The sequence below is a fragment of the Pelmatolapia mariae genome, linkage group LG12, assembly GCF_036321145.2.
Source record: "Pelmatolapia mariae isolate MD_Pm_ZW linkage group LG12, Pm_UMD_F_2, whole genome shotgun sequence".
Classification (NCBI taxonomy): domain Eukaryota; kingdom Metazoa; phylum Chordata; class Actinopteri; order Cichliformes; family Cichlidae; genus Pelmatolapia; species Pelmatolapia mariae.
The window spans coordinates 27,752,265-27,764,969 of record NC_086237.1 but is presented as its reverse complement, the minus strand read 5'-3'; the positions used below and the strand labels follow the sequence as shown (position 1 = coordinate 27,764,969).

General features: G+C 39.6%; 1 protein-coding gene across 3 annotated transcripts in view; it reads right to left on the bottom strand.

Annotated features, from left to right (window-relative positions):
* Positions 1–12,705, bottom strand: part of dock8 (dedicator of cytokinesis 8) — a 58,845-nt gene that overhangs the window by 32,884 nt on the left and 13,256 nt on the right. For all 3 annotated transcript variants that reach the window (XM_063490722.1, XM_063490720.1, XM_063490721.1), the window contains exons 2-8: positions 11,179–11,278; positions 6,568–6,743; positions 6,106–6,177; positions 5,804–5,912; positions 2,083–2,292; positions 1,241–1,326; positions 643–709 (exon numbers count right to left, since the gene is read on the bottom strand). In XM_063490722.1, the coding sequence (XP_063346792.1) occupies positions 643–709; positions 1,241–1,326; positions 2,083–2,292; positions 5,804–5,912; positions 6,106–6,177; positions 6,568–6,743; positions 11,179–11,278 (820 nt within the window). The remainder of the gene's footprint in view (positions 1–642; positions 710–1,240; positions 1,327–2,082; positions 2,293–5,803; positions 5,913–6,105; positions 6,178–6,567; positions 6,744–11,178; positions 11,279–12,705) is intronic.

The following is a 12,705-nucleotide window of genomic DNA, read 5'->3' as shown; positions in this document are numbered from 1 at the left end:
GTTTTGGTAGTTTTGGCAGATCCACCATCTTTCTCACGATCATCATTACCCTGTGAGGAAAGATTTCACTTGGAGCTTCAGAATGAGGGTGATTGACAGTTATTGAACATTTCTTCCCTTTCCAAATTATCGCACCACAGGTTGTCACCTTCTCACCAAGCTTCTTGTTGACAGCCTCATAGTCCATTCCAGCTTTGTGAAGGTCTACAGTCTTGTCCTTGACATCCTTTGACATTTCTTTGGTCTTGCCCAATCGTGATGGAGAGGTTGGAATGGAAGAAGCTCATTTTGTGGACAGGTGTGCTTTATACATATAACAAGCAATAGATGTAATGGACTGGTTGACTGTGGGAGCAGAATTCTGTCAATGTGGGGTTTTTTTTTGGGGGGGGGGGTTGGTTGATATTCAGTTTCTCTCCGCTAAAATGAAACTATCATAAAAATTAGAGACTATTAATTTCTTTTAAAGTGAGTAAACTTACATATTCAGCCAGGGATAAAATAATTATTTCCCAAGTCCCAAGACTGAGGAAAGTGCTTTTTACTGTTATTCTTTGTTGCTTATCACTCACACACACACACAGTTTTGTACAACATTTAAAAAAATATATATGAATTTGACAGTGAAAAAAGTTTGCTCACCTTTTTCTTCTCTTTCAGATCATACAGTGCCATGGTGGCAAATATGGGTTCAATTTCTATTTCAAACCTAAAAGGCCACACAAAGGAAAATTAAATTAGGAGTTTTATCGCAGGAGAAGATGCAAATCCTGAATACAAATCCTCATTTTTTTTTCCTCAATTAGCTTTCCATCATTTTGTGATTCTACTGATTTTTCAGGAATTTTAATTCCTGTTAGACACAAATTAGTTAGAGGAAGTGATGATGTGCTTGAACTGAGGGTTAAAAGGATTAGAAAAGTTGCCAAAGCACTGCAAGCAGTTCAACTCAAATATTTGGCAACTGTACGAGTTATACAAGGATGACGAAGATCAAGACTGTAATGCAGGAAAAGTGCATTTGCGTGTGTTCGAATGAAAGAAGGAGCAAAAGAGATAGACAGAATCCCACAGAGAAAGGGAGGGACGGAGAGTTTCTGGAAAACAACCACTGCCGAACAACACTCCTCCACCCTCACATAATCCTCCAGCCATCACTTAAACAACTACTCAGCTATGCAGCTGTTTAAACTACAGGACTATTCTCCCTACTACAGTATAATGAAAACGTATGACATACTTTATAGACTGGCATCTGATCATAACGCGCTCTCCAATGTGTTCTCTGGGGCAGTCGGGAACAGGACGGATTTCCACTGTATCTTCCTGTAAGATATTTACAGAAATATGTTTAAAAAAAATAAAGATTTAACTAAGCACAGATGTTTGTGGATGGAGAAGAAGCGAAATTAAGAACACAAGCCATGTCCACACAGGAAGCGATTTGCAGCAATGTAGCAACCAGAGACCATAGAAAGTCAGTGATATTTGTGAACTTTAAGCAACTACAGGCAACTTCCCGGATAAACTCTTCTCAACCTCGAGACGGGCAACTAAAGTTATTACCAATGAGAGTGCAGGATACACTGATCATCATGTAACCAGGTAGTAAATACATTAGAGAGTTACCTAGGCAACAGAGAACTGGAAAGTCCCCAAGCTCATTGCATATTGCTCCCTGTGTGGGCACTTTAGGTTTCAGATGTGTATTTAATATATTATGAAAAACGAGAAAGGGCTGCAACTCTTATTAGTTTCATTATAGATTATTTGTAACTGGCAGTCTATAAAATCTTAGTGAAAATGTGCATTACAATTTTCCAGGCCCAATTTGATTAGTTTTTGTATTATTTATGAATTTGTGTAGTCAAAAAAAAAAAGAAGAAAAAAAAAAAGAGTATTTTCTATTTACTATTCAGTTTTAGATGTCTTAAAATAAAAACTTTCTATTTACCATCTGAAAGAAGTGGTTGTACATCCGTTAGATTTTTGGTAATCTTTGCAGATCCCAACTATCATAAAAGGCAAATGCAGCAGCTGAAATATTAATGGAAAAAAAACAACTTTGTTTTTATATCTCACCTCATCAGGTGGTGGGTAGAGCGCAAACAGCTCAGGGTGCCTGTTCCCTTGCCGTGTTTCCTGGTTTAAACGATCCAGCTCTTCATGGCTGCTGAAAGCCAGAAGACCCTCAACTCTCTTGTCTGGAGTCAGGCACCGCAAGTTAAAGTCAGAGGAGGTCAGCGTGTGGCCAGAGTCATCAGTCAACGTTGCTAGAGTTGGTGACTTGACCTGGAGCAATGACAGAATAAGAGCAGGGGTAAGGGTCATGTCATGGCCAGGAGGAGGGGAATTAAATAAAATGAAAACACAAGGAAGTGAAAAAAAAGGCAGGAAAGCAAAAGGAAAGCCAAATTACAGGGCTATAACATCCAGAGGGACAAGATTAGTAGACACATGTTATTCACCCTTGGTTTAAAGAAAAGACAACCATGCATTTACCTCAAACCTTGTTTCTAACAACAGCATATCAACACCATGCTGGAAAAGCATTTTATCAACCATCATCAACATGCACTGTATTAAAAATAGAGCTTCCACTATTACGTGGTCAGCGGACACAACAAAACAGGCATTTAGTCAGTCTAGACAGCCTCTGTTTTAGATTGAGACAATGACAGGCTGTTGTACTTTTCTAAACAAGGCTTACTCAGTGTAGAAGACACAGCATATAGCTGTGCTTATGTTCACTGTATTTAAAAGAGTAAGATGACTCGAGTTACTTCACAATATTCAGCAGGTGTGTATAACTAATCTTTCTTTTATGAACAAAAAGCTTTGTTTTGTTTTTTTAATATTTGATACATAAAAATTGACCAGCCAATCAGTAACAAAGGGCCACAAGGTAATGAGGTATGAGTTACTCATCACTACTAATATGATATTGACATCATTTTACATGAGTTCATCAAATTCTGTAATCAGATCTCCCAACAGGCCTTTGGGTTTTTCAACAAAAGTGAGAACAGCGAAGAGGGTTGAGTTAACTGAGCTAACCCAGAGCTAGAAAAAGCGGCATAATTTTGACACTTAGATGTGATGTGATTCATAAATGCGCTCAGGTTTTTGAAAAACCAGCATCTGAATATGTTGTATCATTTAAAAAAAAAAAAGAAGTGTATTAAAAATAATCTGATTTCAAAATCAGATTACAACCATACTAGTGAATGGTTGCTTTAATCCCGCAACCATTCACTAGTAATGAACGCAACACGTACTATTCAGAAAGAGTGGATTCTGGTAGATGGCATTAAAAACAGCAATGGCTGCACTGACACCAGACCTGCTCACAAAAGTGTGTGATGAATTTGACTATTGTATGGACATATTCTGTGCATCCAGAGGGAGCCCTATTGAGTAGTTGTGAGCAATGTTGTATGTAAAACTTTATATTCAGTCAAGTATTCTAAAATGTACCGCAAGCTTCTTCGTTTATTACTCCGAAAAAAAGGTCAACCTTGTCATGGTTTTTGTTTTTTAGCAGTTTTAATTGGCATATAAAAGATTCTTACATGTTAAAAACTCTTTAGGCATCAATGCCTCCAACTAAACCAGAATCAGAAAAAACAAAACAAAAACAATCTGACTGCACATGGAGATCACATGATCAGATTTTTTTTTCCATTGAAATCATGTTTTTTGATCTGCTGTTATGGTTTAAGTAAGAAATCATAAGTGGGAGGTCTCTCAGAAAGGCACTGCACGATAAGGAAGTCCACCTACAAAAGTAACTTAATTTGGTGTATAACCTCTTCAAACGTATCAATGATTTCATTTAAAAAAAATAAACTGCAAAAAAAAAAAAAACACCACAACACCAGAACAACAAAAACAAACAATAAAAAAACCCTGTCGCCAAGTAAATATCTGCAAAGAAATCAAATTTCCTAAAAGTAGCATTAGAGTGCCCGGGAATATGAATCACTGCCTGTAGTTGGAATATTTACAAAAAAAAAAACAAAACAAAACAAAAAAAAAACAGGATGGTGGGGCACCGCTGTAGCTAACTTTGTTGAGCAGGCAACCCATACGCCAAAAGGCTGCAAGGGGCCTGGGTTTCATTCCGCCCTGAACCATTTCCTGTGTCGAGATTTGCGAATTGAGCTTTTCACCTCGAGTTGATGTGATAGCCTTTGTATCCAGGCAAGCACGTATGCACAACCATAATTATAATGACACGAGTTCAAGATTCTAACCCCAAAAATTGTCATATGACCTTTTAGCCAGATTGCAGGTCATAACCTCACTGCTCCCAAGCTGCATCCTGATCTGAGCAGTCCCTCTTGCCACCCGTTCTCCTTGTCTCTTTCACTCCTATCATCCATCAAATTCATATCCCAGCTCTCACACCACAGGCTAGGACTGACTGAGTTTCCAGTCTGGTTAAGCTTCACAATGTTGAGGCTCCAAGAGTCCATCACGCCATGATTCCCGGGGCTATTGTTAAAGCAGACTGGTCCATAGAAGAGAACTATTAAGTGCTGAAGGACAATAGAGCTGTTCTTCCCCTCTTTGTCACTCTCATTCTGGCATGTAGATCATGGGAAGCCTACAGCAGTAATGAGGGCCTTTTGGTTTGGGTAATTAGTCAGAATTGGCAGGATGAAGCAACAAGAGACTGGCTGGGGCTAAGGGATGGCTGGGCCAGGAACTGGGAGTGGCACTGGCTGGGACTTGGATTGGCTGGGACTGTGTGATTCTGGGAGCTGGGATTTGGCCACTATAAGACAAATAAGTGACTGAGAGGGCACAGAGTGGATGTGAACTTGGCTCAGTGAAGGACTGAGGCAAGGATCCATAATGAAAGATCCAAACACTTGGATGGCAGCTACTGATCTGAAAAATGCTGAATATCATACAGGTTACACGCAACAGGGCTGTGGTGCACTAAACTTAAAAGAGCCACTGTGTAGGGTAAAAAAAGAGTGATGTGAATAACAACACACTGTTGTGTTCTCTATTAAAGCAACCCCCACCCACCCCCTGCTCAGTCTCCCAACCCAGTCTCCCCCCAGCCTCACATTTCACACCAACAATTGTCTCTCAAGCCTTGATCAGTATGGACTACCATACTGCTCTCACTACAATGTCTTTGCCTCACAGAAGTCATTTTATCTGAGTTCCAACGCACTGTCATTCAAGGACAAGTTGTGGCAAGTAACTTTTCTTGTAGTTCTGCTTAAAAATAGCGTTAAGCCGTTGGGTAAATCCACTTATTCCATTTCTTGTCAGTATTTAGATTGGAAAGTCATTAACTTTCTCATATTCTAGCTTAGGTAGACAAAAAAACAAAAAACCCCACTAAACTAAACCATCTCTCACTGCTGGCTATTGTTCACCAAATAATAGTTACATCAGAACTGCAGATAGACAAATTACACAGTTGTTCTGACCCTCTAAAGTGGTAATAACCAACAAACCAAAACAACACCATCTAGTCAAAAACCTGTTTCTACAATAACAAGCAAAATCAGATGTGACAACCTAACTGTAAACTGAGACTACATGTCTGAAGCATCACACTGCACACAAGAGGCCGAAGAAGGAAATCAGTGAGGACTTGTTTCTTCATAGTATGCTGCATGCAACACTGAACAAGAGGAAGGCACTTTCATTGAGTAACAGGGTGTTGGTTAAGACACAGGCTAAGTAAAAGGGTACTTGCACTCAATATTTATTGGGTTATTTATCCGAACCTCTAAAATAAAACTTTAGCACATGACTGTGTGTTTGTGTTTCTTACGGTTTTTTCTTGATTTTCTGGCTGAAAATCCGACTCAAAGGTCTGTTTCCGAAGAAGTTTGTGTAGGCCAGTTCGCTCTGAATACACACTCCAGCCATCCCCCTGGCATCTTCATGTATACACATAAGACAGAAAAGACACAAACACAAAAAAGGTCATTCATGGTTAACTAAAAGACCTTTGAACCAGTCTGGATAACAACACTGAAGCATTATGCAGCGCATGTGTGCAGTGTATATGAGAGTCTTTGTAGGAAACATGTAAACATAAGAATGTATCAGATAGGACACGCAGTCTTTTACCTTCTGGAGACGACAAGCCACGGCTGGGTGTAACTCTTTATGCAGTCTCTTACATGCGGATCTAGTTCCACTCTGTTAAGAGATAAGGACAATGAGATATGCAGACACATGCAGGCAGCTGAAAACTTTGAATTCTTCTCCTGTCTTAATTTGGACTTCATGGTCACGTTGTGAATACTCTGAATAAGCAAAGATAACGTGCAGAAAGTTGTTTTACAATGAATTTGGGGAGACAGTCTAAATATTTATTTTATTACAAAACAATCTGCTAAACTTCTTTGTAAGATGAATAAAGGCTTGTGACCCACCTCTGAACATCAGTTTAATCAATATTTTAAGACATTCAGAGAAACCTGTCAGTAAAAAACACTGTCCTTTTTGGCTTTTTGTGAGCTCTAGAAAACCATGTAAATTGACTCATATATTATCCTCTTATTTAACGATCATTGGCCTGTAACATACCCATCCTCTGGGACAGAGTGTCGAATAGTGCGACACTCCTTTTCCACCTGCTCCACCTTCAGGTCATCATCAGGAAAGTCTCCAAATTCTTGCATCAGGGCAGAGTCTCCACTTTTTAACTGTGACATGAAGAATTCCTCTAGGTCCAAGGGCTCCACTGCATCATACGTCTGAGGCTGGAGAATTGAAGAATGATGGAGAAAATATTGGGATTGGGAAGATGGAAAAAAAAAAAAGAAGTGAAAATACATATCAGAAAAAAACAAAACAAAACAAAAAACCAAAACATTAGAATTAAATATCTAGAAAATACTGGCAACCATCTGTGCTACCCTCTCAGCCTCGGAGAAAATCCTACATCTCTGCATTCAAGCTATCGCATCCACAAACTTTTCATAAAACCTAACCTTTCACCTTGATCTTGAGGTCAAAGTCACTGAGATTTGAACTCGTCCAAGATTTTTTGTAGCTGCACCTATGGTGTCAATTTGCCTCATGCACTTTATATTGTAAGGTAAAGACCCTACAATAACAGCAAATCACAGCAATCAGATGACCCCAATAAGAGCAAACAGTTGGCAGCAGAGGAAAGGAAAAACTCAGTTTTAACAGGAACAACCTTCCGACAGAGCCAAGCTCAGGGAGAGGCAGCCATCTGCCACAATAGGTTGGGGTGAGGGGAGTGAGACAAGACAAAGAGGACACTATGGAAGAGAGCAACAAATGAATAATAACTAATGATCACATGCAGAGTGATGTGTAAACTTATAGAGAGTCCTATTGCAGGAATACTGCAGTGAATCTAAACGCTGGTTCACGGTTACCTGATCCAGCCCTAACTATAAGCTTTTACAAGAAGCAAAATGGAAAACCAAATACTTTTCATTTTACAGTTTATACAGCCATTTGTCAAATTCAGACACACTACAGAGAAGAAAAAAAAGGAAGCATAAGCAAACATGTTGAATCATGAATATTTTCTAATACCTCATACCTGTCTGAGAACAAAAGACACAGGGACTTACATAAGTGGAAACCGGAACAAGCTGGCATTCAGGCTGTTTGTGTGTGTGTGTGTGTGTTTTTAAATCCTATTTTTAGACAGAAACTGTAACTCCATCTCTACTACATCAGATCATCACAAAAGCAAAGCTGTAGTGGTTTCAAAGTACAATATAAATGGGTTAAAAGTTTCATATTTAAGCCTTTTAACAAATCCGTACTCGGACACAGATGAGCTTTTATAATCATTAGAAAGTGTACCAAAAGGGGGGAAAAAAAGGAAAGAAAGGAAAAAAAAAAAAAAAAAAAGAGCACAACTGATGAGACAGCGCACCACACACACTTTTTTGTCGTGCATGGCTGATTGTGGTTGTTAAAAAAAAAAAAAGAAAAAAAAGGAACCTGCATGGAGCAGGTGTCACTGCAGCAAACTGGGCAGACCTCCAATCTGATAATCATCAGGGGTTAGCTGATGTAGGACAAAAGTTTAGAACCATATCCTATAATGGCTACATTTTCCAGACCAATTTTAAGCCTAGTCCTAGACGGAAAGCTTTTTTTTTTGGTTGATGGAAATATTTTTAGTGACTGGGCTTAATCTGTGCCATGGAAATGGGCTCAATGTCATAATGAAAAAAATACTAAAAAGAAAAAAAAAATGAAACTGATGAACAATAGATACAGTAAAAAGTATTAATAGCATGCATTTGAACTAGAACAGTCACACATTTTTTAGAAGAATATTTCAGCTTTCAGTCACGTGGACTGTCCCATACAGGTAAAATACAGATAGCCTGTCAAAAACTGTAAGCGAAAGTGTGTCTTCAGGTGGCAGACAGGAAACAGGGGGTCAAACCAGCCACTGGCATAGACAGTAAAAGATAACATGTATACACACAAGAGGTGGAAATACCTGCAGAAAAACATGAGTCACTGCTGTGCTTAACTTTTAGAAGCTGAGCAAATTCCATTTGCCTTCAGACATGTTTTTGCACATCAACCCACCCTAAGGGATATTTTTCCTCCACTAAGCAACGACGAGCATGTTGTTGCACACGGCCGATTATTAATGCTTAGCATGCAACACATGACAAAAGAATACACAGACAGCCAGAAGGAAGAACTACATCATTATTGTTTTAAATGAGAGGGCTCCAGTATAAAAACAACCTAACTCCTCCTCTCTACAGAGGAGAACCTCAGTAGTACCATTATAGTAGCAAACTTCATCTAACTCCATGCGCATTTCTCTGACTGCATGCCTCAGAGTTCAAAGAATCATTGTAACATGGCCTCTTTTTCTTGTTTGGTATGAAGGCTAACAAAAACAAATGAATGCAAATCTATGCATGCCTCTGATCAGTGCCTGCTGCTCTGTGGAGTCATCAGAGGTGCCAGCAAGAATCCATCTTTCCTTGCAAAGCCAACAGCCACCAGACGTTTTTGACAAACTTGCTCACAGGTGCAATAATTGCAGTGAAAACCATGAACGGCTGGAAGATGTGACAAAACTCAGTGAAGAATGTGCATAAATGATTAAATAAGACAAGCTTTTTAAAAAAAACAAAACAAATGTTCTACCAATGACAGTTTGTAGAGCATTTTCATGTAAAAATGACCATTTTTAGAAGCACATTACTGCTGTCGATATACAGGAGGAACACAGAAAAAAGAAACAGATGTAAAGAACCCAAGAGAAAAGAAAGCTACAGTAAACATGACAGAAGATATGTGAGCAAAATCTCACTCTAGTTTCACAAAAAGACTGAGCTCAAGCCGACATCGCAAACTTACCCTGCTGAAAACTGAACACCATAAAAAGGAAGTGTACAAAATGGCGCACTCCGGATATGGGGAACCTACACTGTGTACCTACTGGCGCTCAGTGCTTTTGAGTGAAACTAAGCCTTAGTGCAATGCACAGAACCCCTTTAAAGTGGGCTTCATAGACCTAGAAGCTAAAAGAAAACCATCAGCATTAGCAAAAATAAATCAGAAGCCACAGAGTCAATGCTTTAATTGGAGCCTGACTTTTTAGAGACCCACAAAAAGTTTAGACATCAGTTTTAGACATTACAGTTCTCAGCTGAAAGGGACAAAACCACAAAACATTGAAGGAAGTGACATCAGCAAGGCGTCCCTCCATCAACTGGTGTTTCAACAGACAGGAACAGAAACTACAGATACACACATGTGCATGCTGCTCACACACACACGCACACAGACGGACTGCAAGCTTTTATTTCTGTTAATGTCTCTGACCAGGCAACAGTTTCAACTCAGGTTCAGTCAATATTAACGTAGTGATCCGCATAACAACTGCAGCAACAAGCACCCCTCCCTCATCCCTGTGCTAGACGGGACTGCTGAATAATGTAAAACTATCATCCCAGAGATTATGGTATTAAAAATCCTCTCCCGCATCCCAAATCCGGACATATTGAAGATTTGCCTGGGTAAGCTGCAAGGTAGGCAGCGCCCATCCCAGTGCCTGTCAGTACCCAAGGCACTGACCCATTTCTCAAGCAGGTTAGAGATTAACCATGCTGCATGCTACAAGCCGGGTCGGGACAGCTGGCTCAAGTACTTCTCCTCAAGACCTGTCAGCCGAAAAGCTCAAGAATCATTACTAAAATTAAAAAAAAAGAAAAACCCAGCCCAAAAAAACATTATTGAAGGGTTTAAGCTCTGTCACTCAAACACAAATATATGTCACAAGACTTAACAACTGCAAGCTTTAGAGAACTTTACATGAGAGAAATGTAGGGCGACACAGAAGAAAAGATGCGAGGAAAAGACAGAAATAGAAGAAAAGCGAGAAGACTGAGAGCAGAACATATAAAGCTGGGAGGCAGAGACAGAGGTTCAGAGGGTACTACAGAGAGAGTGCAGTGGGAGCAAATCCCTGCAAAGGATTACTGTGCATCATTCTGTCTGTAGGCATTGGAGGGCAGGGATCGTTTTCTGTCACGCTTCAAATGAGGAGAGTAGAAAACAACCTGCCATAATGACATTCAAGTCTTTTCAGTATGTGCTACGTTTTTCAGCGCATGTTAAGCCAAAGAGCAGCGTCAGGCCGGTGTAAACGGCTATGCAGGCAGCTCTCTTTGCAAAAGCAGCAGCTCATGCTGTAGAGGAACTGTTTCAGGATTCAAAACATAATCTTCAAGGTGAGACACCACACCGAGTCAGACATTCCCAGAGCTAATGACAGCAAAGGCAGGATGTGAAAATGATACACTTATAACTCTCCAGTGGTATAAGCAGAATCACTAAAGCAGCATTAGAGGAAGCCACTCCACTGATGTTTTAGTCACAGTATGATTTTTCCCCACTTCAACTAGGATTTCATCACTACTGCTCTGGTACAAGGGAAGTAATAATATATAGATGTAATATTACAGCACACTTAACATGTTACGCATTTGAATAAGGAAATATAAGCATAACTGGGAAAAAATACTTTAAAAAAAATGTTCATATTGCTTACATTCCTTTCCTGAGACCTGCCTGCAGTTCAAATCTGGATGATATGACAATTTCCTGCTGAATAAAACAAAAGGCTAAACTCCAAAAGCAAAAGAATTCTTTTAACAGAAGGAAACTCACCACAGTAAGCCACACTGTGGCCGAAGCGTTAGAGTTGGTTCGGCTGTGCTGCAAGCCATGGTTCCCACTAAAGTGTTTCCTGATCTCTGCAGAAGAGTGCCTGAAACAAAATGTTAGAAAACACAGATTTATAAGGTTTTGTGTTCATGAGCTAGAGTATCATATTTGTGTGCTGTTTTAAAGGGAATGTTTGCTTTAAAACAAGCATTAAAAACTCTACAACCTCATCTTCTGTGTATAATTCCAACCACATGCACACATAGTGTATCTTAATGACAGATGCAACAGCACCAATGCCGCAATTGTTCTTAGTCGAATCCATTTGAATCGGCCAGCCATGGTGTTTCTATTCAACTATTGTTCACTCTCTACAGAAGCCCACCGCTGCTGGCTGTGTAAAGGCTTTGTCATGCTTGCGTTGAATGATATGGTGTCCCGCTGTAAGGGTCAGACCAAGCAGGAAATCAACATGACACAAGAATGGAGTACTATTCAAATATGTTGGGTAGATGGTGTTTGTGTTTGCCTGTAGCTTTTACCAATAAGAAGGGAGAACAGTGCCCTGATTTTCTGCACAGATTCCATCTCCATGATACTGCCAATAATACACTAGTTACTTATCTCTAATTAATTCACCATATCACTGGAGCCCCACCCAAATCTGTGCAACAGCAGCTTAGTAACAAAACCCCAGTCTGTGTGTGTGTGTGTGTGTGTGTGTGTGTGTGTATGTGTAAGCATATATAATTTTAAGTTTTCTCGTGTGTGTCTTCTGTTAAATTTACTCAATTTTCTGTGTATTGTTGCATATGTAAGCGTCAGAAAGAGTTTATTGTAACACTGACGCACAGGGAAGCGTCAGAGGGCAAAGACTTGAGCAAATGGGTCACATTCCCGACTGCTTTGCCTGTGGTCAGTCTCACGGGTTCAGTAAGTCCCCTTGGCCATTGTTACAACATCGCTGTTACTAATTATCACCACAAACTAATAGCAAATGCTGTAAAGGAATGCCAGTATGTCAGAACCACTGAAGCTACAGAATCATGGAGCATGCACAATCTGATGAGCAATTTCATGGAAATTTGGAAAAAGAATTACAAAACAAGTACAATTTTCAAAGCTTAAAAACAAACTGGCATAATATGAATACTAACAACACGACACACAGTATTGTGCAAGGCTTGAGCCAAGCCCCATTTCTTTATATTTCCTCAGAAAATGTGAAATGGGTGCAGGGATGTACTGAAACACATAAACATGCATGTAAATACATAAGGCAAAAATCAGAGCTTGCACAGTTCTAATAAGCTTAAAAATCAATACATGGCATGAAAACCTTTATTCAATAATGTTGATGTCCGGGCACTGGGGAGGGCGATTCATGACTGATGATGTTCTATTGTGTATTTTTCTATCCATGTATGCTTTTACTATACTGGCAATGCGTTTCATTGTCATCAAAAATGAAGTTGTTGCCAATCATATACTTTCAAGATGGCATTACATGATGGATCAAAATCTGATGGT